We start from the raw sequence: 27,579 nt of genomic DNA on the forward strand, positions 1-27,579 counted from the left end.
TGCAACCAAAAATAAAAAAAAATCATGAAAAAAGTAAACATTTTCACCCTGCAATGTAAACATATATCCCAAGCATTCACTTGACTACTTTGCTTTTGTTATATCTTTTTTTTAATATTTATATAGTCATGACATCTGTACAGAGGAGTCAGGCTACAAATCAATTTAAATCAGTACAGGCCACTGTGAAAATGTTTACATCATACAGTCAAGTCTTGTGTGTAGCCATGTAAGGCTTAAAGCAACATGTTACATGCTTTGGCTGTTTCTTTAATATGGATCTGGAGTATTATACACATACACTGACTTTTTTTCTTTATATATAGCTTCATGTGCTTCATGTCCTCTTTTCTGAGACCTAAGCTTCACATTTTCTGTTGAACAAATGGAAAACTAAGTTGAAGTCAGGAGCAGGAGCTGCAGTGTTGAAAGTGGGTGTGGTTGGGGTGGCACCATAGGCACTGCATCTACACAGACAAGGGATCCCACCCAGGCTTACAGCCAGCACAGTGGGGGGGGCATGATTGCCATGCCAGGTAAATTAAATAGGTTTCTTCCCAAAAAAAAAAAAATCCTCACCCCTGCTCCTCCTTCTACCAAACCCACTTTACATTTGCAATCCCTCCTTTGCGTGGGATTGTTCTGATGAAAGTGGACTTCATCCGGGCTCCACTGGTGCATGTCGTAAGTACTGACGGCCCTTGTGCTAACGGTTACCGTTTTCTTTACAGGCGCAGGAGGCCTGCGTAGGGGACAGACACACCCCCACTGAGTCTTGTCAAAGCAGGAGTGTTTCTCTCACTCACTCACTCACACACACACACACACACAAAAAATCCAGTTTTGTCCACAGCAAGGATGTAAACAGAGGGCCTCTAACTCCACTCACAAGCACTTGCAGAGCCAGTCAGGTTACTTTTCTGCACTTTTATTTTTTTTTTTTTCTAAGCACTGAGGAAGCTCTGGATGAACATCAGCACTGAGTCGCCGCCCCCTTGCGGCACTGCCGACAACCGACCGGGACTTTTGGACCACCAGCAGTAGAGCGCGGCGACGGCGACGACGACGACGTCCAGGCCCAGCGCCGGGCACCAGGTGTGTCAATAACCCCCCGAGGAGCACAAGGAATCTCCAAACCGACAATTAAATACACCTTCTCAACCCAAGCGTGCCATCTCCTGGCTGGTGTGCGAGGGTGGCGGCGAGAGGACAGAGCAGACCGGCGGGGATCCCGAGCGGCCTCGCGAGGTTGCGCTTTGGGCCGGCTCCCCCCGACCCACCCGCCACCAGCGCTACAACCGGTCTGGAGGAAATCCCGGGGAAACGAATGAAAATACCATTCAACGTCAACCCGCTTGCCTCTAACCCCATTCGACACGTTGAGCACAGCACCCCTTTGTGGGCCTTCGCATTTGAAATGAAGCAGCAGCAGCGACCGGACCTGGAAACCGTTCAACTTAGGAAGCGATCAACTTGACAAGAAGTAGCACTACCGCAGTCACCGAAAGCTCTGTCCTCAACTAGGAAAAGAAACTGAAAGAAAAGCAAACAATGTCTACACCCGTCACTACGAGTGTCCCCGGAACCTGCGAGCGGACAAGTACGAAGTCTGCGGTCCGGAGTCGCACGGAACCAGACCGACTGCCCAATCCTCCGTCTTAAAATAAAAATTCCTCCCTCAAAGTTTTGCCGAGTGTTCCGCTTCACCTACAGCTTCCGATCGATTAAAGACGCCGCGAGCCTCCCCGTTGTAGAACATTCCCGACTTGTTTAACCTTACCCCACCCGTCGAACATAGTTAACCCTAATTATCCACAGTTCTCCAACTCCATGTGAATCACCACAGATCACGTTGTCTGAAAACTCCTCTGTCGTTTTTTTTTTTTTTTTTGAGGCGTGTCTGTGTGCATTTGTGTGACTTTTACGGCAACAGATTTGAAACTCAAAAGGAAGGATCAACGTGAGATTTACAGCATTTTTTTTTTTCCCCCCTTCTTAACCATTGGAAGCAGGAACCCGCAACCAGCAATTTCAGAAAGTCTCAGATGCTTACATATGACTGGTCATTTTTAATTAGATTGCTCGCTGAGTGAACTGGAAGGTGGTTAAGGAGCACACAACCAAGGCTGACCAAAAAAATGAAACGCGGCGGTCGAGTCACGGTGCGAACATGGGAGGGCTTGTCCTTGAACCCGGGGTCAAGAGACAAGCTGGGCGCTCCCGAAGTCTGAGCGATGCGTTGTGTGGTCGCTGCGAAGACATCCTAGCTGGGACACGGCATGACGGATGACCTTCTTCGCAGTTGGGGAAAACCACAAGGTCGTGGCGAGGCGCAGGGAACGCAGACAGCTGAAAGGAAGCGTAGTGGTTCCTGCACCTGCCACTGAACTAAACGGGGAGGGGAGGGGAGGGGAGGGGAGGGGAGGGGAAAGAGAAAAAAAAAAAAAAAAAAAAAAGGGGGCGGGGACAGTGTAGCAGCACGGATGCCGCAGGTGACACTAGCTCCTCCGTCCAGGCGAGGACCTCTTCTATGGGACCCCCTAGCCACACCGAGCCCGGCTCGGCCCGGCCGTCCATGAGCCGTTTGGCACGGGCCCGCGTCACGTTTGAGCTGGCGAGCCCCCCCCGTCCGACCCTCCCTCCGTCCGTCCATCCATCCGTCCCTCCGCTAAAAGCGTGCTCCGGATGCCCGTCCATCAAGGCACGTGCTCTGTGTCCGAGTCTCCCTGAGTGATCAGAGTTTCCATGGGTTTTCAGGGGGACAGGGCAGGACTGGCAGCGGCCCCCGAAATGGGAGGAAAGCGCATTCACATCTCAACTCTGCTTGGCTACCGATGAAATGGAGCAGATATAATAATATGTGCACCCTGCATCTTTACGAAAACGATAAAAGAAAATAAAGTAAACAACAATCGTTCTCCCTGGCCAGGTGCCTCGAGGTTACCTGCGGGAGGGGGCAGGACGCTGCTGGAAAACACTGGTGTGACAGCGGTGAGGTGGAGGGCGGACGATGTGGGCAGCAGGGCGGAGCTCGGGCAAGGGGGCGGAGGGCTACTTGTCCTCTCTGCGCTCGGGAAAGCCGGCGGCGAGAAGGGCGGCGCGGTAGTGCTGCAGGACGCCCCGCACGCTCTTGACGAAGCCTTTGGACAGGGGGAAGAGGGGGAAGCCGATGTCGGGATAGCCGCTCCTCTCGGGCAGAAAGCTCCGGTAGCTCTTCCTCCTCTTCTTCGGCCTGACCGCAGGCTGGCTACCCGCCGGGTCCTGAAAGGCCCTCCCCGGCTGCTCGGCCCCGAGGCCGTCGCAGTCCGAGTGCTGGCTCAGCTCCTGCTGTACGGTGGTGGACGGGCTCAGGCCCGAATCCTCCAGCTCTTCCTCGCGCAGCTCCAGGCTGCTGGGGCTGCTGTGCACCGGCCCGTGGCACGTCGCCGCCGCCGCAGTCGCAGTCGCCGCGGTCGCCTCCTCCAGGGGCTCGGCCGATGGCGGGCGCTCCGCCGCACGTCCCCTGGCCCCTCGCTCCGCCGCCTCATTGATCTCCAGCCAGGCCTCCAGCCGGTGCACCAGCCTCCAGCCGCTGGCCGAGAAGTGCTCCCAGATCTCCTGCTGGAAGACCTCCACGGGATGCTGCAGCAGCTGCGTCATGGACTGCACCATCTTGATGAGGGCCATCTCGTTGTAGCAGCGGCTGTTCTCGTAGCCCTCCTGGAGGCCACGGTCGCTGTCGAAGCCCGCCTCGTTGTAGTACGGCTCGTTCACGAGGATCAGCCCTGAAACACGGTCACACCGACACACTCTGAGCAGCTGTGGGTCCTGCAGCGGGAAGAGCGCAGCGCTCCAGCGGGAATCGAAACTTAAGGAGGAACGAGAGCTAGAACCGATATTTTCGGGCATCGTCGCTCATAAATTATTCATTATTTAAAGCATGACTCTGGTTTCTAAGCACGATATGAGCTCCAGACCTCCTCTTGCTGCTGAGAAGACTGGGGGGGGGAGAGAAACTGCACGATTAAAACAAAATCACTTTCATTTAGATTTTGTTGTGGCAAATTGTATGTACTTTGCAATATCTCAACGTGTGTGTGGGGGGGACGTTGGGGTAAAACACTGTACTTCATGCAATGCTAAAACAGCAAACGTACCGATTCATAAGGCACTTCGTAACCAGCTTCCAGATCTTACATCAAAGCGCACACACACACACACACACACTCTGAACAGATCTCAGATCTAAAATTCAAATAAGATCATACAGAAATACTGAAAGCGTCACATTTTACTTTCATCAAGGTTACATCAACACAGGTCCTCAGAGCCATTGATTTTCAGTAACTATCTAGCCAACATCCAGAAAACGAGAAGTTGAGCAGTTGACCCTACTGGTCCCGCCCCCTTCTGTCGCAGGCATCACCAGGCCTGTTAAGAGCCTCAGCTCTGCAGGGGTCACACAAGGTGAAGGAGCAAATAGCAAAATGACGAAACCCCTCATTTGACGCGAACTGACCTTGAATGGAGATGAGGACCTGCAGGAGGCTGGATTTGCTGGTCCACCTCTCGGTGCCCTGCAGATCGAGGAGAGAGAGGCCAGGGGTGCTGAGAAAAGCACCGCGCTGAGCAATTACCTGGAGGAGCCTGCACCGTACCCCGCCACGGGTGCGAGACATCGGCTCAGAAGGAAGCACGGGTTCGGCGCTACTCTTCCCCACCCAGCGAGGACGGGAATCGCCGCGTTGGGCCGCGGCCGTACCTTGCCAATCCACGTTCCCAGCAAGCTGACGCACACCTTTCCGTTGTCGTACAGGTTGGGATTGAGGCGGCCGCTGCACTGGGACAGGTATCGGAAGAGCGGGGGCACCGCCGGGTAGATGTTGGGCAGCTGGATGTCGAAGAGGAACAGGCCATCCTCGTAAGGGGTGCGCGTTGGACCCTTGATGAGAGCAGAGAACAAATCCTGGAAAAAACAAGAGGCAGAGATTAGCACCATCCTCCTTTAGCCCATGTGACCACAGCAGCGCTTCCAGAGCAACAGGAAGCCAAACACCATACGGGCCTCAGCACCAGGATCTAGCAAGGCAGTGGTTTAAGAGTGCCACTCTTTGTACAGTTTGCAGGAAGAGTAGGGGAGGAACTTGCCATGCGGTCCTCAAAAGTCTTGACCATAATGCCATCCGGTAGGGAGGTCGCCAGAAGAGCCATCTCTTTCCTCACAGTGCTAAAGAACTTCTTGGCCTCTGCAGGCTGGAATTCCATTTTCTTGAAGGCATGAGTGTCTGCAGAAAGGAGGACAGATATTAGACGACAGGAAAGTTTGAACCAGAGCGAACCGTCTTCTCACTGCAAAATAAGAAAAATTTCCATTTCACGTCAGTTGCTCGCGTTCAGTCAGAAGACGATTCGCCCCTTTGAACCGAAAGCCAATTCCAGCCACAGGTTCCCCGTATTCCCGAAACGTGGCTCTTCCCTTTAGGTACCGGTCAGGCCGCTCACCCGGTGCCCATTCAAGGACGGAGAAGACCTCTCCCTTAGCGCTGGTGAAGGTGACCCCTGGTTTTCCCCCACTCTGCTGGCAGAGGACGGGCGTGTCGCTGGGCCACTCGGAACGTACAGGCGTCTGGGGCTCCAGCTGCTTCTCCTCTTTGTCCACCTCACCCACAGCCTCCATGCGCTCCTCCTCCACAATGGCCACATTGTCCAGGGTCTTCTTCAGGTTCTCCTGCAGCTTCTTGATGTCGTCCAGGAACCTCTTCTCTTTCGTGGGCTTCTCCGGCTCTACGGTGGGCGACGTGGGCGAGCCTGTCCACAGCTGCTCCACCGTCATGTTCTTTAGGCTCTCCAGAATCTTGAGAGCCTCCTTCAGCTCCCTGAACCCCCTTGGCGTGCCCTCCTTCCCCGCCTTTTCATCCATCCCGGAGGTTCCTCCCGCAGAGCCGCCTGCTCCTGCCAGCGCGGCCGTGGCGATGGCCCCCTCGAGCTCCTGCACCGTCGCGGGATAAGGGGCCGCAGGTTTGCCCTCGTCCGGAGCGGAGCCGGTGGGCGTGGGCGCGGGGGCCGTTTCGCCGGGAGGCTCTTCCTCCGTCGGCCCATTGTCCGTCACCCAGCTGTCGCTCTCATCCTCCCACTCCTCAGATGACGCCCCACTGCTGCTGCCATCCACGGAATCGTAGTCCGTCTCCTCGATCTCCGACTCCACGTTGTAGAGGTGCTGGGAGGAAGGACCGAGACAGATGGGGTGAGCGCCGGTGTCCCGGAGCACCTTTTCTAACTTGTATAACATTTCAACGGAAGCGAAAGCAGCAGCAGGTAAGTAACGATTAAAGCCGTTGCCTTTCCTGTCAGAAGTTGCAGCTTCAAGTCCCATCTCCTGCTGTCGTACCCTAGCAAGGTACTTACCCTCCATCGCTCCAGTAAAAATCGAACATCTGCGTAAACGGGTGACCGGACGGAGGCAGCTTAACATCGCGAGTCACTCTGAGCAAAAAGCGTCGGCTGAACGAAGCGCAGCTCCGTTGCGAAGCCCACCCATCGCAGCGGCGGTGAGGAATACCTGAGGCAGGACGATGCTCTTGGAGTTGTCGGCCCACACCACCTCCACTTTGCTGCTCACGTCCACGCGGCACACCTGCCCCACAGACGTCTGGCAGAGGGGGGGGAAAACAGACAGTTTCCACTAACAAACACTGATGACGAAGCTCTCGCGTGTCACCTGACAACTGTCTCTCTCTCTCTCTCTCTCTCACACACACACACACACACACACACACACACGGCAGATCTTGAGTTGTCTGGAGCCACCGTGAACCTATTTTCACTGCTGTTAACTCAACAGCCCACATGACTGCGTCAGGCTCGTCACTTGTTCTATATTTGCTGCCGCCGCCAGTGTTCGGCTCTGCCGGTTCTGACACTTTTCCAAATTAACTTCTTCCAAACCGAACCTTCAACTGATACCCAACGTGTCAGACGACGCAAGGGAACGGTTGCGGCGTAACTAGAAGATGACACTTTGCGTGTTCCTTCGCTAAAGGGGCCTCCGACGACCCGACAGACAACGGTCGGCGTGACTCAGCAGTCTGAGGCTCCGCGCTGAAGGATGCTGCGCTTATAATTGAGAAAACCGCCAAAGCGCCCAAGCGAGAGACGACTTTTACCTCGTTTTCGCAGTCGGCCGCCTGCCCATTGTCTGAGCTCCATATCCTTATGACGATGTCGGTGGTACGGAAGTGGAAGTCGGGGTGGTCCGCAATGTCATAAACGCTGACATCCTCCTCCTCGCCAATGACCTGGTTCACAGAGAACGAAGCCCAGTTCACTGGTCTGAAAACGCCAACGTGTGCCTGCTGCTGCACGGCAAATGGAAAAACATACGCAACAAAGTGCGATACGACAGCTTCGACTCCTCAACTTCTTTCCCATACAAAATTAAGCCGGAGAGAAAAGTCATATAGAAAACTGTCATATGGGCAAATACAGTACCGTGCAAAAGTCTTAGGCACTTAGATGTTTCACAAAAATTTGTTTTAGACGGTTATTTAATGTCTTCTGCGTTAGTGTGAATGGGAAAGAGCATATTTTACATTTCCAAGTATTCCTTTTGTGCAAAGTTACAGTATTACAGCAAGGGTTTTGTGTGTCTCTCACTCACTCACAGAAACTGCTTATCCCAAGCGGGGTCATGGTGAACCGGAGCCTAACCCGGCAACACAAGGCGCAAGGCTGGAGGGGACGCACCCAGGACGGAACGCCAGTCCATTGCAAGGTACCCTAAGCGGGACTCGAACCCCAGACCCACCAGAGAGCAGGACCCGGCCAAACCCGTTGCAACCCCACTCAGGAAGTTTTATTAATTAAGAGCATTATTTTTGGAAGCATTCTCACTTTACATCTTTTTCTCCCCCCCCAAAGTGCCTATCCTGCGTTTCATGCACTTTCTCGAGCGATGAACATCGGTGCATCAAGTGGAACGTGACGAAGTAGGTTTACTTAATCACACATCTGCAGATATCTTTCTGCTAATGTAATGCACACATTGTCTCTTCTATGAGATGTACGTTGCTTTTGAGAAAAGCATCTGCTAAATGAATAATGTAAAACTTTTGCACAGCACTGTACTTCTGTGCTGATTTCAATCCTAGTGTATCATCCTGTGGCAGGATGGGGGGGGGGGGGTGTGTGTGTGTGGGATGATGTTTGAGCCTTAGGAGGTACACACCTTTGTGTGTAAGTGTGGATGAAGTGTGAGATGTGGGTGTGACTGAAGGTGGGGGGGGGTTACTGACTTCTGATGCGGAGTTCAGCAGATATCAGGAAACCATACAGAAATGAAGAGGAACAGCAGCAGAAAGCTGTGGAAACACACTACTTATGTTCATGGACACAGGAAACTAAGCGACAGCGAAAAGTAGACAAATCAACTAGAGGACGAAACAAGTTTTTTTTTTTGTTTTTTTTTTAGAAAAAAAAAAAAGAAAAAATGTGAAGCAGGGAAGAACGTTAAATTCGGAGACCTGAAATTGGCCAAAAGTGGTGAAAACTGCCACATGGAAATGCCACCAACAATAGAAGGCGGGCGGCAATAAGCTCGTGCAAACTTTGGGGTGGAACCTGACAGCTGCAGCCTAACGAATGTGAACACGTGTGGCCTTCTGGAAGGAAGCGAGAACATTGACTGGAGGGTTCAAGGTCAAGATGCCCCAAACATGGGCACACTGCCAATGAAACAGAAAACACCTGAAGTAGGAGGTGGCAGAACGAACAAACGAATGAATGAACGAACGAACGAACGCATACCCACGCACACACACACGGTTACACGACTGCAGCCCAAAGCTCACTGACCTCCACATCATCGCTGGTGGCATTGAGCTTTACCCACTTCACAACACAGGTTCTCGCTTTGTGGTCCCCAGACTGGATAACCCCATAGACACTGGGGTCCTGTAATGCTTGAGCTGGAGGAAGGGAACGAACGAGAAAACAAACAAACAAACAAACACAGTTACTTCATCACAGAAGTTTGTAATGATCTCATTATAGAGCTAATGTGATGATCAGAGAGCTGGACTTGGCTGCGAAAGGTTGCCAGTTCAAATCCCAGTAAGGGAATTGCTACTGTACCCTACAGTAAGGCGCTTACCTCACGCTGCTTTGCTAAAAGCCCATCTATACGGAAATATATAAAAGCATGAGACTTCTAAGCGATGCAAGTCATTCTGGATAAAAGTTTCCCTTAAATGTTTAATCCGGGATTAGTCTCCGGGACCACGTTGCTCCCGTGCTCAAAATTCAGAAACGGGGTATTTTGCTCATCGCAACCATGGTCTTTTGGAAGCAACGGGGAGAAGACACCTACGTCTCTTATCCACCACAAAGTCCCCGGGGCAGAACTCGTAATTGTCCAGGTGCTGGATGGGGATGAGGTCATTGGAACGGATGCCCTTCTCGACGGTGCCGTCCTTCCACATGACGTCCGCCGAGGTCTTCGTGGACACCACCTCCACCGCCACCCTGTCCGGGACGCGAGGGAAGACTAATGAGACCCAGAGCAGAGGCTCTTTGAGGACGGCCCGCGTCGGCCTAGTTATCGTTGGCCTCCCGCGCCGCTGTGACGCACCCCTCCGCCAGGTTACAATCTCAGCTTGCTCTTAGCCCAATGCATGATTTATCATCGGAAGCTATATTTAATAAAAAAAAAGGATCCAAACGATCCGGACAAAGAGTCCTGTGTCGAGTTCTCCCCGGGCTACACAAGATTCTCGGGGCTAAAATCATTTAATACGTAGAGAAATTGCATCGTTAAGACGCATTACGTTCATCATGGGAATAGTACTGTAGACTGTAAAGTATTTCACTTCTTTATACATCATCAAGTCAGCTCTGCCATAGCACATTATAGAGTTCCTGTGAAACGATACATTATGCTGATATGCAGAATAAAAATGACAGTTCCAGCAGGAAAATGAGGTAAAGCAAGGGCACATGAAGTACAATTACCATCATCTACTAGAAACTCATTGCATACCTGAAATTAAATTACAAGATAGCAAAAACAATCTATTACAAACAATTGATAAAGGATATGGAAATAATGAATATGCAGTTTGTGACACTTTCTTCTTTTGTTTCTTTCAAAGTGCTCAGTAACATGCACCATCTCTTTTACTGTAATAGCCCTCCATTTACATTCTCCACTTATTGCTCTGGGTAATCATATTAAGTGTAATACAGCACATCAAAATTAAACACTATTGTAAAGATACACAGAGCATGTTAAATAAATAAATAAATAAAAAAAACATTTAGGAACAAGTAATATATTTTTTTAAAAAAAGGGGGAAAAAAAAAAAAAAAAAAACCTATTGGCCCAGACGTCGGCAGTAGGGTTTGTGTAAGCGCCAATTTCTGCTCCATGTCTTACATTACAGGTATTCGTTTAGCTGACACTTTTCTCCAAAGTGATTTACAGTGTTAAGCTTCTTACAGTTACAGAGCTGGGTAATTTTACTGGAGCAATTTAGGGTAAGTACCTTGTTCAAGAGGTGGGATTCAAACCTGCGACCTTTGGCCCCAAAGGCAGCAGCTCTAACCACTACACTGCCAGCTATCTTGCAGAGGTGAGTGTTGCAGTACCAAACACCTGCTCTTACACATCTACAATGGTGTTTTGACAAAAGCCGAACAGAGCGACGGGACGGCAGAACACGACTCACCGGTCTCCGGGCTTGAGCTCACGGGAGAACTTGGTCCTTTTCTTCTTGTGCTTCCTCTTCAGGTTGCGGATAGACAAGGGGATGCTCTTCTTGCGGTTGGAGCCCACCCCTCCGCTCTGCGAGGAGGTCGTGGAGCTGGCCGAAGACGTCATGGAGCTGGTGTCGTCCGTGTCCTCCGCGGCCTCGTCGATCGCATCCTGCTCACCCGGCATCTCCGTAGCGACCTCCGCAGGCTGCCCCGCCACCTCTACCGGTCCATTGTTGAGACAGCCACCCTCCACCTTGTCCTGGATGGCCTCAGTTTCCTGGTGTGACTCCATCTTTTTCTCCCCTGCAGATATAGAAAGGCTACCTAACTGGTAGAAGCGCTGACCCTAATGACTGCAAAATCCTTCATATGAAATTTCAAGCGTGCACGTTAAATATCATGACAGCATTACTGAGGCAGCTTGTAGCAGCGCTCTCACTAGGGTGCGGGAACTGTTGACGCAACACAGACAAAGTCACCTTGGAGAGGTGACCTCCAAACCTCAGGTAAATAAATCAACAAACAGCCACAATTTCATTACAATGCAACAAAAAACTGATAAAGTAGAATAGCATGGGGAGAAAAGGGGAGGGAGAGAAAACAAAAACTGACCTTCAGATCTCTCTGGCTTCTCTGTTGGCTGCTGGTTGGCACCATGTCCATCGGCATGTTCCATTGTCTTCTTACCCATGTCCTTCTTAAACACTTTGATCAGCTATGAGGGGAAGTCATTGAGGATAAGTTTACAGCAGCTGCACACAAGAAGCCAGCAGGATGGTTACCTTCAGCTCGGGAGACACACCTTCTTGCCAACGGGGTCCTCTGGGAGGATGGGAACCCCCTCTGGGCCCTCACAGGTGATCCGGGTGGCATCTCCTTTTTGGGGGAAGACGTAGAGGGCCCTTTCGCCCAGTTGCCTCTGGGTGTGGTCATAGTAGCCAAGGCGCTTGACTCTGCGCGCAAAAAAAAAAAAAAAAGTGTGACCAGCAGTTATATGGAATATATATATAGAACTTAATTAAAACTTAGTTTATAAAGCCTCAGAAGATGAGACGAGCTACAGACAACTTCATGCTGTGAAAACATCTCTTGTATCAGGCATTCACTGGGCCACCTGGCACGTGGGAGGGATGATCACGTACCTGCAGAGGTTCTCCTGCGTGATGGTGGAAGGAGGTGGGTACACGCTGTCTGTTCCCCTTGGCGAGTAGCTCTTAGTGATCCATGTCACCTTCAACTCCACAACTTGGACCTGCAGCACAGAGAGGGACCATCGGGAGACGGTCTATGTGAAAGAGCTCCTTCAACCACGGGCCAGTCTTGAGGAGCACCCTCCCACGTCCCACTGCTCGTGCTCACCTCTTCCACGACCACCCTGAACTTGCTCTTCTTACTGAGCACAGGCTTGACACCGGAAAGCCACTGCACATTGCAAAACACCTTGGAGGGTCCAATCAGTACCTGGCCAGGGTAGAAACCATAGGCCTCTTCGAAGAAAAGCCCCTAAGGCGAACAGCAAAAACACCATCAATTACCTCTCGAGTGACATGGGAGAGAGCAGGGAGCTCTGCCTATACCTTTTCAAACCTTAATGGAAAACGCCTGCAACCATATTCTGGCTATTCATCATCGCTCATTTATCTAACGGTAAACGAAGCCTGCTTACGGCTCCACGTTCAACGGTTAGCACAGCAGCCTGCGAGGTCTAGAAAGCGCTTGGGGAAACCTTCACATCAATAGTCCATTAGAAAACAGCTCTGTAACACTACGCTGACTCATTATAGCTGCCCTCTGCCTCGTGCACCAATAATTCTGCCGGCATGTTGAGAAAGACAGCATCTGCTGTACGACACGCTGCCGTGTCCGGGAAAGCGTCTCCGTTCCTTTGCGAGAAGGAAAAACTTGTTTCTGGACCAAGAGCAGGTTTCCAAGTGGACCCTCGTGCATGCGAGCGCACGGAACATCGCGGAACTCCTATTGGCTACATTTCGCCGAGAAGCGTGAAGGTTAACTCCACTTCTCTCCACATGTTCCCCAGGAGTACACGAGGCTGGGAGGTGAAAGCCACGCACGTCACCCTGCAGGGTCAGGAAGAGGGCGTCTGCACTCACAGAGTCACTGACGTGGGGGCAGACGTCGTACAGCTTGGCACCGTCCTCCACACTCATGGAACACCTGCGTGGCACGGAGAGAGCGATGGCCAAAGAGCGCTTCGGTAAGGAGGGGTCTCGCCATTTCCGCACGACAGCCACGTTGAAGACAAAACCCTACCTGGCTCCATTGGAGAGCTTCAGGATGATGTGGTTGGTCAGGTCGTACACTTTGCCCAGCCAGAAGTCGTAGGCAATATAGTCTCCATACATAAAAGACTAAACCCAAAGAAGCACAACCGTGACGTTTGGTGCACTCGTACACTCTTGAGAACTTTTCGCATGTCCCAAAATGTGAAGTAGAATAACTATGGTTAATTCAAAGTGATCTGGGGTTAGGGTTAGAAGATACTTATGTAAGAAAGGGATGTTCGGATAGAGAATGCCAACGGACAAGGGTGTTCAGGAGCTGCTTCTCACCCAGATGTGCTGCAGGTCTCTGCTGTTGACGGGGTAAAGGACACAGTTGGTTCCCACCAACTTGACCGCACACTCAATGTTGATATCGATCACCGTACCGCACTGGTTGTCCTGGTGCCGAACACACACGCAAACGTTTGTAATTATACACCCTCCCCCTCCGCTATCCATGTGTATGTTTTAAATAAAACAGCACTCATGTAGACAGTTTGAAGCGCCGCAATTTTAATGGACTTCAAAAGCCCAGGACCGTAAAGACGGGGACGTACGTTTCCATTCATACGCCGCACAATGTCCCGGGGCACGATGGAGCGGTCTTCCAGTTTCAGCTGAAACAGAAAGAGAAAAAGCCATGAACATCGCAGCAGGACGGTAAGCTTTGGGGCAGGTCGCCGGAGGTCCGGCGCCCGCGTGTCCGGAGACCGCTCTCGGGAGGCGGCGGCGGCTATCGGCCCGCCTCGTCGCCTCCGAGAAAAGCCGGAGCCCCCGCAGCGCCACCCCGACCGCGAGACTCGGTTCCGCCGTCTCGGCTCTGCACATCTGCAGCGGTGCGTGGGAATTTTAATTAATCTGCCATGGGCTCTGCGCAAAGTGTGTCACATGTTTATACTGATGATTACTCATTTATTTGTCTGTTTTTAGGGGTATGACCAAGTTTTATATTGTAATTTAGAAGTATTTCATGTGTTTTGAAGGAAGCATGTATTATATGATATGATGACTTCGGTTGAGCTGCTACTGGGGGACAGTCCTTTGGGGTATGTTGGTGTGGGGAAGACATGGGTCAGTTGTATTTTTTTGAAGCCAGAAAGGGGATTGTTATGGGAAATACTTTGTCTTGACGATGTATTTTATGTAACGGTTGCTTAGTAATTTTGTTGACCAACTGTAGGAAAATGGTGTTGGGTTTGTCTGATTGTGGATTTTTAATGTATTGTTTTGGTTGTGTGTATTATTATTATTGATCAAACTTTATTTAATAAAGTTTGAAGAAAAAAAAAAAAAAAAAAAAAAAAGTCACATGTTTATAGTGAACTCCAAGTGTAAAATAAGTAGAAATGAAGAAAAAAAAACGTTCTCACTCAGTACAGCCTAACAAACTACCATTAAAAAAAAAAAAAAAAAAAAAAATATTGAAGCACACAAAGTTCAACAGTTTGTCTTCCAGCACACTTTCTACAATCAATACCACCTCTTAAGTGCGTAAAAGCGCTTATCCGGAGACCAAACCTCACCGAACAAGGGTCACCGCACAGACCCACCACGTGAACCGTTACCGTTATTTAACCTGCATTCTCTCAGTGCTAGGTGAGTGACGACAGCAGTATATTCCACCCTTAAGTCGCTCTACGATAATAAAGAGGCGCTCAGTCTGCGATAAAGCAGCGGTTCTAAACAGATTACGCGTGCGGAAATCCCATTAAGGGCTCGTGCCGTCCGAGGCGACGCAGATGCGCGCACGACGCTTAGGAGCGCTCCATAAAACGCTTCTTTTTAAATCTTATTCGCCGGTCAGCCCGAGACGCACGAACGGGAGGAAATCGGCAGCAGCGCGTCCGACGCCCACCGCGCGGAGACGACTCTCTGGGACGAAGCGGCTTCGCAGACCGCGTCAAACGGCGTCAAGCAGAAGCACCACCGAGAGGCCCTGCTCAGCACAAAACAATTCTGTTTTCTTCCCCCCGCTCATTTTCCTTTGCTCCTTCTCCTCTCTTAGCCAGGAGCTGACAGGAGGAAGGGGACAGAAAACACAGCTGTCGTAGATAATAGCAAAATATATGTAGAATAGAAGATTAAATATTGATCCAATATTAAACATTAACTCATTTCGCTGATGCCGTGCCAAAGCGACTCACAACATTAAGTTTGTGTACAGTTACTGACTGATTTACCCATTTGTACAGTGGGATAAGTGTTACTGTGTTACCTTAAGGGTACTGCAGAAGGAAGAGGATTTGAACCACTACGCCCCCTGCTGGCCAGGCAGTAGCACACTTTACAAGCGACACACTTGCGCCCTTATTACACATCGCAGTTCCAGGGAGATCTGGCTGAGCTCTTCCAACTCCATCCCATGCCAAAGCACCATACGCAGGCTTCCTCAAAACAGGGTATTTTCCCCCAACTTGGACAGGACTCAAGCGTTCGACGGTAGGACCGGTGGAGCTACTGCAAAGGAAACTCCACTTCGTTCTCGGCACAAAACAAGCCGCAGCGCCTGCTACTCCTCACCGAAGCGTCATCAAGAAAGTCGACGTTAAAGATGAGGAACGCGGACCAAAGATAATTGGTGGAAAGCGCCCAGGTCCGGGAAGAGCCGGCCAGTCATCCGGCCTCGCCGTCCGTAAGGCCTCGCTCGTCCCCGTGTCCCCGAGCCCCGCTAACAAGGCCCCGAGGTGCGGCGGGGCGTAAGAAACGCAGCGCTCTGAAAGACGAGTGATGACAGGGAGCTCAAGGGATGCGAGGAGCCCAATTTTACCACGTACTGTACGTCTCCCCGACAGACACGCTTCGCGCACGCCTAGCAACGCTCAGAGGACACATCCCCACCGGCCACGTGATCACAGTGGGACAGACAAACGGGTAACGGGAACCTTGCGTTATCCATTTTATTGTTTTAGCTGGCGCCGCAACGGCAGCATTAGGAGATGCGGCGCATTTAACTGCAGGTGACGGGCGCATCGTGTCCCGCCGGAGCGCCGAAGCAAGGAGACAAAGGCGAGGCTGCGATAACGAATTAATCCTCGTGTTGAAAGTCATCGGAGGTCGCAACAAGGCTGTGCACATGAACCCTTTCTTTTTTTAAATCAGGTACAGATATATAGACGGGCATCGGTGTTTCACTGCTGAGTAGTCCAAAAAAAAAAAAAAGAAAAAGAAAAATCAATGTCCAGCCCTTCGTAGCCCAGGCCATTTCCTGGCATCCCAACTGAAATAATCCTCATTTCTGCACTCAAGTTGGTCCTGGGCTCTCTAAAAGGCCAGAGGTCTGCCCGCATCTTCTCCCGTAAGGGCAGGGGCAATTGCGTGCTGCCCGGCAGGGTAAAAAGCCGTCTCTCGTACCCCGATCACGCAGGGCCGACGGACCCCTCGATTTGACACAAAAGCGGCGGCTCGCGGACGGCCACGCGCTCCTCGGCTTCGCCGGCACCCGCGGCCACCGATCGCCCTGACCCCGGGAGACGGGAGCACCGCCGCGCCCGGGACCAGTCTACCTTCGGCATCTAAAGACCATGACGACCGAGAGCCCAGACCGCGTCGCACTGTTGCTAAGCCTCTGTAAAAGCTCCTATAAATAGTGCACGTCTCTTGTTGAGAGAAAGAAAGAGACACAGGATCAAGTTGCAGGCACTGCAGCAACAAATTGCAGTCGGTCTTCTCCCCCACAGCCTGCCGCTCCTGGGGCCCCACGTCTGGGCTCAGCGCTATGGTACGCGTGAGAGACGGCACGATCCTGCCCTGACAGGCTGGTGGAAGATCAATATTGTAGGGACAGCGCATCGTCCATCATCCAGCGTTACCGGCAGCGCCGTCTTTAACTGATCTCTTGTGCGTTTCTCACCTACCCGCATGGCACCTTTACTGAAACTTGTGCAAAACTGAATGAACTGGCACACAGTACCATTTGGACTTAATGCACCTTAAAAAGTCAAGAACCTGTGCAAACACACACACACCATGTGAACCGCTTGTCCCATAAGGGGTCGCGGGGAACCGGAGCCAACCCGTCAACACAGGGCGTAAGGCCGGAGGGGGAGGGGACGCACCCAGGACGGGACGCCAGTCCGTTGCAAGGCACCCCAAGCGGGACTCGAACCCCAGATCCACCGGAGAGCAGGACCCGGTCCAACCCACTGCACCACCGTGCCCCCCACCCTGTGCAAACAGCTTAAGCCAAATAAGTCACTGAAAATGTAACAACACTTGAGCGATCACCGGAATAGCTTTAAGAGAAATAATGAATGCACCGTCATTCATTTTAACGAACATTTGGAAAGGTCCTTCTAGACTAGCAGGAACGCCACAAATTCCATTTAACTCATTATCGGGGGGGGGGGAGTGAGCCCAAAGACATGCGTTTCACATAAACTGTCAAATCTGTATTGATGATTGCAGGGAGTTCACCGTACTATATCTGCCACCAAGTCACCTTGGACAAAAGTGTCAGCTAGATTCTACGTATTAATGGAAAAAATACCTAACTGGACAATGTATGCCAATGAGTCCTCCGGTGACAATTTGGTTCACCATTACTTGAATCACACCACACAATAAAGCACAAATAATCAACAAACTGGCTATAAGAACAAGGACAGGTACTAAGGTACAGGTACTTTGGCTGTAAATTTTGCCATTTCTTCTTTAGCCCCTCCCCCAAAGAGGGTGTGGCCATCCCCCAAGAGGCCCGCGGTGTGGCTCGCGCAAGGCTCCTGCAGCACCCTCCGGTCCGGCAACGCGTGCACCGCGTGCACCGCAACCCTAACCACCCCCGCACCACCTTATTCCACCCCTGCCAGGGCACCGGAACAAAACAACTCGATCGATAACCATGTTCCTCTAATCTTTCAACGCGCCGACTCTGGCGGCCGAGGGCAGCGCAGGAGCATCCAGGAGACGGGTCGGAGACGAGCGAAGGGCTCCTGTACGCAGCGACTGCAGGGCACACGGCATGCAGATACTTATAGCAAAATCAATAGGAGCGACACGCTGTTCAACACCGGGCTTAATAATTAAACGCCACAGAGGGTGGAGGGGCTCCGGAAGGGTACGAACGCTCGCCGCGCTGCCCTGCGGAGGTACACTGTGGCACTCGGCAGAGGGCCTCCAAAGCAGGGGAAGCCTTTCCACCGACGAGCCCTTCGTTAAGCCATCCGGCAGATACCAGCTAATGGCGCGTGCCAGTCAGCACAACTGGGAGCGGAACGCGTCCCCAGCGCCGCAAAGGAATGCGAACGCGTGCGGCCCGGGGTCGGATTCCGCTCTTTCCGGCGTCCCGCTGGCGATCCTGGGATTTTGCACCGTGGGGATGCGAGGTTTTCGGGAGCAGAATGAGGCCGGGACACAGCCTTTGAAACACTGGCCCAAGGTGTCGCAAAAGTGTAGAAAAAGTATTCTGCAATAAAAGATACAAAGGAGAAGTCGCAGGGGCTTCGATTTTGAGCACAAATTAATACGATTACTCACCCTGCTTGTTCGGCGAATTGAGGTACAGAGACAGCAGCTCGACCGGTCAACTGCGCCCCTACCTTCGTGGCGGGACCCACGCCGCTACGGTCACCCGCTACTAATGGCCTTCCCGGGCCGCAGGGAACACGGATCCGCAAGCGCGCAACACGGCCCCAATCACCGCGTTGGCTCCCGGGGTTTCGCACAGTCGAGTTACGACTTTTCGAAGACGCACACCGCTCACGTATTCTGAACGGCGTCTTCTCTCCATCCGTTCGTTCTCTTTCCGTTAACAGCGGCACAAGAGCCCCAGGTCTGTCCTCCGAGCCTAGAGACGGCGGTAAAGTGCAGAAGAGTCCAAAAAGGTGCGTGGGACCGCCCCAATTCACGTAGCTTCCACTGTGAATAAAGCTCGTATCTGATAGTCAAGGTTTTTGTTTTTTGGGGTTTTTTTTTTTTTTTTTTTTAAAAAGTGCCAGTAAGGAGAAGCATACTGTCAATATTACTATTATGATGATCAAAACAGAGGTGAAGTTAAAAGTGTTCAGATGACTAACAGTGTATCCTAACGGGATGAATTAGTCCATCAGGATTGGTTCTATTTTCAGTAAATATCGAATTAGCTGTAATTTTAATATAGTTCAAAGTTAACAAAAATAGGTTTTCTATTGTATTTGTCTCTTCTCCATATACTCATTCTGTCTTCATTTCTATGACCTTGTTCCATTATATCTTAAGTTTTTTTTTTTTTTTTTAAAAACACACTGTAGGTGTATCAGAGGCTTTTACAGAGCCTAACCGGTGAATAAAATCTAGGAAGGTCTATATTAGGCTTTTACGGATTTTAACTCAATGGTAAAAGGTGACTTTGGAGTTCCAAACAAAGGTTGCAAACAGCCATCTGGTCCCAGTTGAGTTCGCATGCGGATGAGGACGTGTACTTTGCCTTCCCATCTATATTTACATTCATTCATTCATTCATTTAGCAGATGCTTTTCTCCAAAGTGACGTACATCTCAGAGAAAAATACAATTAGCGCATCACATCAACAGCAGGACGCGTTCGGATGCAGACACGTGATCCTAAAGCGCGGTTAATTTGTCGCGTTCCATCACATGAACCGGTGAGCGTCACATGCGTAGCTGCATAAAGGTTTATCCATTATTAAACCACTGACATGTTTATCATGCACTTAAGAGATCGGGGGAGAATCTCTGTACCAGCACCGAAAATCCGCAGTATAGCCATTATTCTCGGAGTCATATCGATTACCCAACACTTGTTTCCGAAGCGACGCGTTAACAGAAGCGGACACCGCAAGGAAGGGCGTGCCATCAAGTCCCTGCTGTGATTTCAACAGCACCTGTCAGGTTAACCACCACAACACGTGGTGCCTTTTAAGAGGAGAAGCGCGGCTCAGGATTTGGCGCGGCGAGGGAAGAAAAGGCCCGAAGGACAGAGCACCTCCCCGATGGCGATCCCCGGAGCGCGAGGACAAAGGCTGCCGAGCGGAGCCGCTCCCCTGCGTATCAGTTTATGAGAATCTGGTCTATTACCTTGAGGAAGGAAACATCTGCACATTTCCTTATTACATCACCGGTTTGCATCATCGCGCTAAGTCATCTAGGACGGAGGGAAGAGCTAAGAGCTACGAGCTGCGCTGCCCGAAAGCGCGTGGACTGCAGGAGAGCTCCCCATCTTCTCCCCACTCCGTTCTGACCTTCACCTTCCAGCTACGACCCCGGCAGGTCTGACTCAACACGAGCCGCAAGCTCGACCCTCTATTCCCCGCTCTTGATCCCAGCGCGACTCCCAGCTCTTGGACAGAAGATCCAGAGAGCGCACCAGGCTTAGAGACTCGCAACGACAGCGAAACGGCAGTGGGCCCTCTCATCCGACCCACCCCCCGCGAGCTTCTCCCTTTACACCGTCTGCGGCGCAGACGGTCTCCGGTTACAGTCTGGAGCACCTGCAGCTCCACGCGGCATCGTTTACACAGGTTATTAGCCAGGCGACACAAACACAGCAACACCGTGGTACAGGTGCACCAGCGACGCAGCACGCATTTCTTAAAGCCTGCGCCTTCACCGAGTTATTTTTTTTCCTTTTAGCGATTTAGTGTTAAGCGGCTACCATTACGGGCAGCACGGTGGCACAGCGAGTACCGCTGCTGTCTTCACGGTGCCTGGGTTGTGCAAGAGGACACGGGTTCGATCCCCACTCAATCTGTGCGGCGTTTGCATGTTCTCCCCATTTCTGCATGGGTTTCCTCCAGGTGCTCTGGTTTCCTCCCACACTCCAAAGACATGCTGTTCAGGTTCACCAGTGGTGTGCGAGTGACAGAGAGAGAGTGTGTTCCGCTGATGTATGGATGAGTGACCCATTGTAAGTAGTGCATCTAGCAGTGTAAGTCACCTTGGTGAATAAGGTGTGCGGGCTGATAACACTACATAGAGTTCATTGTAAGTCGCTTTGGGGAAAAGCATCTGCTAAATAAATAAATGTAAACAATTATTCACCCATTTATACAGCTTGGGAATTTTTACTGGAGTAGTTTTTTTGGTAAGAACCTCAATCAAGGGCACTAGAGCAGCAGGTGGGACTCGAGGCCAGGTCTTTCACATGTAAGGCAGCCGCTCTAACCACTACGTCAACTGCTGCTCAGTCAAAACACAGCGCTGAGAGCGACAAGGTTCAGAGAGCTAATATAGGAAATCTCAGGTCTTCCGGAGCGACAATAAACGAGCGGGAGGGAGGATCAGAGGAGCCGATAATCGCACGCACCATTCGTGAGACGCCAGCGCCTCACGTTTGGCCACTATGTTAACACCGTCATTTACGTGATCGACTGCACACGGTGTAGTGCTGACTATTGTTTGGAGCGACCATCAAGTTTGCCAACATTGTGGGCCGAGAGGGGGGTGCATGCCAGCTGGGGGAGCAGTCAGGGCAGATGGATGGGACAGAGACGCGATGGATCCAAGCCACCGCGTGCTGGGACCCCGACCCTCGGCCGCGGTCTACCCATCCGCCCTCTCATCGGTCAGAGGCGGCGGGGGCCTGGACAGGCAGATGACGGAGCAGAACGGCAGAAGGAGCCTTTTCAACAGCAGCGAACCGACACCACATCGCGTCACGTCAGCAGAACGCGAGGCCCGGGCAACGCCTTCCTACCGCGGGGCTCCGAGCATTTCGCACCCCCGACGAGCAAGCGTGCGGGGGGGGGGGTTGCGTTCACAAAAGGGGTCGCTGCAAACATCACTCTGCCGCAAGAGCGGGAAACCAGCGGGAGAATCTCCAGAGCTCGGCACCAAACAAACAGACAGAGTAACTGGCCTCCAGCACTCACCAGCTGGATGCGCACAACACCGGGAGAACAAAGTGGACATGACTGTGCGAAAAAAAGAGTGCCGACAGAGAGGGGAGGGAACGCGGGAGCGTCCATCACTTACCAAGGACAAAAAGACTTCATTAGCATAGCTACCATCTGCCCCGGCGAGCGCCGTCACTTTCGGCAGCCGGCGCCGCCCTCTGATGAACCCAGCAATTAGCGTTTGACCCATCGTCCACACGGGGATCGAAGCGGACGCGGCTCCTGCAGGGTGACGGCTCTGTCCGGGAGCGGGGCGCGAGCCGGGGGAGGGGAGGCATAACCCGCCACGCCCTCGGCACCGTCCCCACCTGCTGAGCCCTGCGGTCCGGCGCACTGCGGTGCAGAGACAGGGGCTGCGACACCACCCCCATCCGCAGGCTGGGAACACGAGCTCCGTCTTCCCACCGCTCGCTGGGACACCCTCTAGAGCGCATGGGGTCAAATCCTCACCGGGGACAGCGCGCTTCTCCAAACGGAGATCGTCAGCGAGAAAAGATAACCGAAAAGGCCTCCGTTCCGTTCTGCAGGAGGGCTAAAAAGAAAGATCTCTCCTCCGCTCTAACGTGTATCAACGGAGCGAGGTCTTGCCAAGAGCGACGAGTCACATGTAGGCCACCTACTTTAGAATAACAAAGGTCGGACAACAAAAAAAATTGCAGGAGGACAAAAGGTTCAAGTTTTAGGGAATTCCTGAAAGGCTGGGACAGCAGGGATCGCCGTTCGCTCAGTTGTCTCGGGAACAAGGCTGACGATGGAGCGGCTCGCCGAGAAGCGCAGGTCGGCCTTCGCCGCCAACGCCGAGCCGCAGCTCCGTCAAGGTGCGAAACGACGGAATCATCGTACCGCACCAGACGCGCCTGCGACGTCCATTCGAACCGCTCCAAACAGGCCAGCCGGTCTCACGTGGGCCGCGGGTGTACAGTCGGAGTTCGGAGGTGAAACGCGAGGAACCGAACAAAACTCCGCAACGCAGCGCAGAGCGGGAGCAGGCGACCGCAGCCTTCCGGGACGTATCCGACAAGGGACGATTGTGACGTGCAAACCCGGAGGAAATCCGGTCATCCATTTATTCTAAGGAGCTGCAGAGATTAAATAAACAACTTTACCAAGAAAAATATTCATCCCAGCGTTCACACAAACTACTTAATGTAACGAACGTAAAGGTTCCGGAAAGTAAACGAAGGAATTTATCTTTTAGGGAAACGCCTTTTAAAATAAACTCACCGGACTCGTCGGCGAACAAACGCAGATATCTCAGAAAATGCCGCGGGTTTTTTTTATTTTACTGGGTCGACAAGATGTTTCTATTCGAAGCGACACGCACAGCTCGCAAGGAAAAAAAAAAGGCTCACGTGAAAGAGCTTTAAAATTTTTCGGGAGCAAGTTAAGCGAGAGAGCAGTTCAAAGGCCCTACAGCGGGCTCCATCCTTAAGTGGGATGCTTCTTGGTCCACGTCTCCAAGTGCACGTGTGCGCGTGCGTGTGTGTGTACATACACACTCACCAAGAGCAATAGGACACTGATGACGGTTCTGCATTCGCAACACGGTACCGCCGGCCTGACCCGCGAAAGACGGGTTTCCGAAACGGGCCCGCGATTGACGGAACCCGAACCCCGGACAGAGGACGGACACAAAAGCCTTGCGGAAACGCGAGCGACCCGGAACGTTTCCCGGTCGCCAAAAAGGCACAAACGACGCGTTTTAAAGAGCGTCTTCTGGAAGGGGGCCCTTTGTCCTCTCTGCGTTGCGCTGCAGTACAGCGGCGAAGCGTCAGCACCCGGCGCGTCTGAACAAAGGTCCAACGGAGAGGTGCGAGCTAGAGGTGCGATCAATGCTCTCGGGGAGGCTCCAGCTCATTGTTCTCCCATCAGGCCACGCCGACAAGGAGCCAAGGCCTCCTCCTCCTCACCGCACTGGCCTCCATTTAAACTGTCCAAATCTTGTTTGGTTTGTTTGCCCCCCCACCAATGAAACCCTGAATTTTCTAGAGGTGACAACAAAAGAGAGTTCAGAAGGAGGAGGTGAGGGCTGGAGAAAAGGGCCGCAGTGTCTCCTCCGCTCCCACTCCACCTGATCACGGTTAAGGGCTCCACGCCACGGCCGAGTAAACCGTGTAAACCGAGTAAAGCCGGCTGAAGGCCAGACACGCGCGCGTCAGCGTGGACATGCGACGCGATGCGATGCGATGCGGCGGTCGGGGTGGGGGGCTGCGGGGCTGCGGGACACGTCCACCCGCGGTCTGATGCAATCCACGACTCGCGAACGAGCGAACACACACACACAGAAACACACACACACACACACACACACACACACACACACACCACGCACAGCGGGTGCCGTCCAGCATCCGTCGTTTCGCTCGTTTTACTCACTTCTCTTCTCTTGTGCACAAACATTAAGGCGTGTCTATTGCGATCACCTCGCTTCCTGCCCACGCCACGCCACGCCGCTCAGTCGGACCCCGTCAGGAGTGTAACCGCTTCGCGCTTCCATCGTGTTCGAGGCGCATCCACATCATCATCGTCGCGCAGGTGGGGCAGGAACGGAACAACAAATCTCACACAAACACACACTCACACACACAGTGACAGACTGAGTCTCAGCAGCTTCTCTCGCTCACGGCCCGCCGTTTTACCTTCGTTTCTCGGATGTCCTGCTTGCCCCCCTCCGGGTACCACTGCACCCGAACGTATCCCCGTCCCAGGGGCCGAGCCCTGCCGTCCGCCGCGCCGCTCTCCGTGTCCGAGTTGCCGTGAACACCGCCTCCTCCTCCTCCGCCTCCTCCGCCGCCGCCGCCGCCTCCTCCACCGCCGTCACCGTCGATGTCCGAATCGGAGTCGAAATCCTCCTCTCCGTGGATCATCCTGACCAGGCCGAAACGGACCGAGCCGCGGTACCGCCCGGACACCAGGTCGTGGGAGAAGAGCAGCCGCTGGGAGCCGCCTGCGGAGGGAGAGAGCGCCATGGAGGGAGGCTCGGAGCCCGGGCTCACCGCCGGGGACGGGGACAGGGCTAGGGCTGGGGCTGGGGCTGGGGCTGGAGCTGGAGCTGGAGCTGGAGCTGGAGCTGGAGCTGGAGCTGGAGCTGGAGCTGGAGCTGGAGCTGCGGCTGCGGCTGCGGCTGCGGACGAGCACGGCGCGTCGGCTGTCGTGCCCGCTCCCGAGGATGGGGGCTCCGCCATCGCTGCTGTTGTCAGGGAACGGTGGGAAAGAGTGAGGGGGGGTGGAAAGCACCGAAAAAAAAAGAAAGAGAAAATCGGCGGGCAGAGAGCCGCACGTGCTGACGTCATCACGTACACACTGCGTGGCCCGTCAACGTCACAGACATTCAAAAGCTGAGAGAGAAGAGGCTGCGAGTGAGCGCAGGCAGAGCAGGAACCGCGACACCCATCGTGGGTGCGCCGGATAACAGTGTAACGGGCAATAAAGGGCAGTAAATGGCAGTAAATGGCCGTAGTACCTGTGCTACAGTCGTATCCGTAGCTGGTACTAACACTCAGCCTATGTATATTGTCACCATATATATAATATATGTCTGTGTGTTACATGTTGTTACACGAGTATGTGTACATACTTGCTCCTTGGTTCCCCCCCCCAAATTCATATTTTCTTCACGTTTCTATTCTCTAAAATTACTGTAGGTAGCGGAGCGAACGTGACACGTGTTTACCTGCCGAGCCGATAGACGTCAGTAAAGCGTACCCAAGCACCGCGGCACTATGGGACAACCTTACAGCTGGTGTGTGGGCTGTTCAGGAGAGGTGGCGATTCTTATAGCCAGTAGGAAGAGGCGTCCTGTTGCCATGGAAACCAAAGTGTTGCTGAACACAGCTGAAAGTGGCAGGAAGATGAGGACCGTTGCACATCGTTCATTCAGCTAGTGCGGCCGAATAGGAGGGAGTCGAGAGTACAAGGTTGTGTTAGGAATAATTTTAAAACTATTTTTTAATTTTTGTGCAAAAGTTTCCCAGTATTTCTTCTACCTGACCAGTAAATAAATCAGGGATATCGTTAATGTTAATATATTGTTATTAAGATTTTATTGGTGTGGCTTAGATGGGGGCGCGGGGGTGCGGTGGCGCAGTGGGTTGGACCGGGTCCTGCTCTTCAGTGGGTCTGGGGTTCGAGTCCCGCTTGGGGTGCCTTGCGATGGACTGGTGTCCCGTCCTGAGTGTGTCCCCCCCCCTCTGGCCTTATGCCCTGTGTTGCCGGGTAGGCTCTGGTTCCACGGGACAAGCAGTTCAGAAAGTGTGTGTGTGCTGTGGCTTAGTAGTAAAAACAGCTGTCTGGTCCCAACCTGTGTTCATAAATGGAGGAGTCTGTGATTCTCAATAAAGCTTACCAGGTAATGGAAAATATTAGCCACAGTACTCGATGGACTACATGATATTTATGGGATCCACACTGTATGACATCCTGCTATACAGTGTTACACCATGATTCACTTATGAGTTCATATTAGCCTTGAGGTATCTAACAATGCAAAAAAAAAAAAAAAAAAAAAAAAAACAGGCAAAAATTAAATTTCAGCATAGGTGATAAATAGCTACTTTTAAAAATTATTTTATTTTTTGCATCACATTTCACCGGATGTAACATGGGTAAACATTCTGTGATTTCTTCTAGGAACAGTGTCGATTAGGAGTACACACAGCGATGAAAAATACATACGTAGAGATAAAAGTTAAGTCAGCTGGTTGTGTTGTGACATATGATTTTATTGTTTTAGTAACCTTATTATTCTACTGGTCAGTCTGTCCTCCAAATACAGTGTGTGTTATGAATGTGTCCACCACAGGGTGTCAGTAACAGAGTGTGGGGTCCACATGGGTATATCTTACACTGCTCTCTAGATATGGCCAGGTGCACTACTTTACTTTTTCCACTCTTTCCAAGTTTCATGCATATCCACCATCCAGTGTTTTCATATAGCTGTGCAAAATAATCTAAACATATTTATTTGCTTAATTCCATTTATTCATTTAGCTGATGTTTTTCTCCAAAGCAACTGACAATATTACTCTACAAACATTTACCCATTTGTACAGCAGAGTAGTATTACTGGAGCAATTCAGGGTAAGTACCCCAAGGGTACTACACCTGGATGTTGGATTTGATGGATTTGAACCTGTACCCTTTGGGTCCAAAGGCAGCAGCTCTAACCATTACAGTACCAGCTGCCCCTATCACATGTCATGCTATGACTGTATTTTTCTCATTTTGCACTTAGCACAGTTCACTTTAATAATGATCACAGTAGTAATACTTGTGTTGCATACAATGGATTAATTTCTCTATTTTGTTTTGGGAAAGGGATTTACTGCTTTCTTATTTGTTGTAAGTTGCCATCATTAAATGTGAAATAAGTATTATTCATGCTTATGATTTTTTACTGCAAATGATTAAGCTGTATCTTTGCCATCTAATGTTCCTGATATTGTTAGTCATTATCATTCAGACACCTTTGCAAAAGGCATCTTATAGTTTTGGATAAAGAACATTATCATTCTCTGTAAATCAGCAACCTATAAATCTTTATCAGTTCAGGTTTAGTAATGGTTCCTCCTTCCTTAATGAGCCCATTATACAGTGGCCAAATTACTATTATTTCTTACTGAAAAAATGAAAAAACATGCACCTAAAAATCACAAAAAAAGCTGAAATAAAGACATTGGAAACAATACAATCATCACACCAACACATTTTATCAATGGTGTAATCACTTGTCAGGCATTGGAA

General features: G+C 51.6%; 1 protein-coding gene across 4 annotated transcripts; it reads right to left on the minus strand.

The window, feature by feature from the left end:
• Positions 1-2,409: 2,409 nt before the first annotated feature.
• ube2o (ubiquitin-conjugating enzyme E2O) lies at positions 2,410-25,624 on the minus strand. 4 transcript variants are annotated; one of them, XM_029247038.1, is made up of 21 exons: positions 25,138-25,156; positions 24,919-25,027; positions 24,477-24,864; positions 13,568-13,627; positions 13,299-13,409; positions 13,000-13,097; positions 12,840-12,903; positions 12,088-12,231; positions 11,871-11,980; positions 11,531-11,681; positions 11,341-11,443; positions 10,701-11,031; positions 9,344-9,498; positions 8,830-8,942; positions 7,143-7,274; positions 6,539-6,628; positions 5,482-6,196; positions 5,128-5,264; positions 4,742-4,945; positions 4,499-4,556; positions 2,410-3,764 (listed from the first exon to the last, which is right to left on the minus strand). In XM_029247038.1, exons 2-21 carry the CDS (start codon positions 25,020-25,022, stop codon positions 3,052-3,054), a joined length of 3,981 nt encoding a protein of 1,326 aa, XP_029102871.1. In that variant the 5' UTR covers positions 25,023-25,027; positions 25,138-25,156; the 3' UTR covers positions 2,410-3,051. The 4 variants fall into 4 exon arrangements, with proteins under 4 accessions (XP_029102871.1, XP_029102870.1, XP_029102869.1 ...); XM_029247037.1 differs by lacking the exon at positions 25,138-25,156 and adding an exon at positions 25,511-25,624 and having other exon boundaries at positions 24,477-25,027; XM_029247036.1 differs by having other exon boundaries at positions 24,477-25,027.
• Positions 25,625-27,579: the final 1,955 nt, after the last annotated feature.

Source organism: Scleropages formosus, chromosome 20 (assembly GCF_900964775.1).
Source record: "Scleropages formosus chromosome 20, fSclFor1.1, whole genome shotgun sequence".
Lineage (NCBI taxonomy): Eukaryota > Metazoa > Chordata > Actinopteri > Osteoglossiformes > Osteoglossidae > Scleropages > Scleropages formosus.

What these genes read in the sequence shown, in the direction of transcription:
- ube2o (XM_029247037.1), bottom strand. Translation starts at nt 25,022, where the DNA reads ATGGCGGAGCCCCCATCCTCGGGAGCGGGCACGACAGCCGACGCGCCG. An exon ending in GAAGCCAGAGAGATCTGAAG is followed by an intron (nt 11,032 to 11,340) that starts GTCAGTTTTTGT and finishes CTATATCTGCAG; the next exon opens with GGGAGAAAAAGATGGAGTCA. An exon ending in CTTTGTGGTGGATAAGAGAC is followed by an intron (nt 8,943 to 9,343) that starts GTAGGTGTCTTC and finishes CCCTTCCTCCAG; the next exon opens with CTCAAGCATTACAGGACCCC.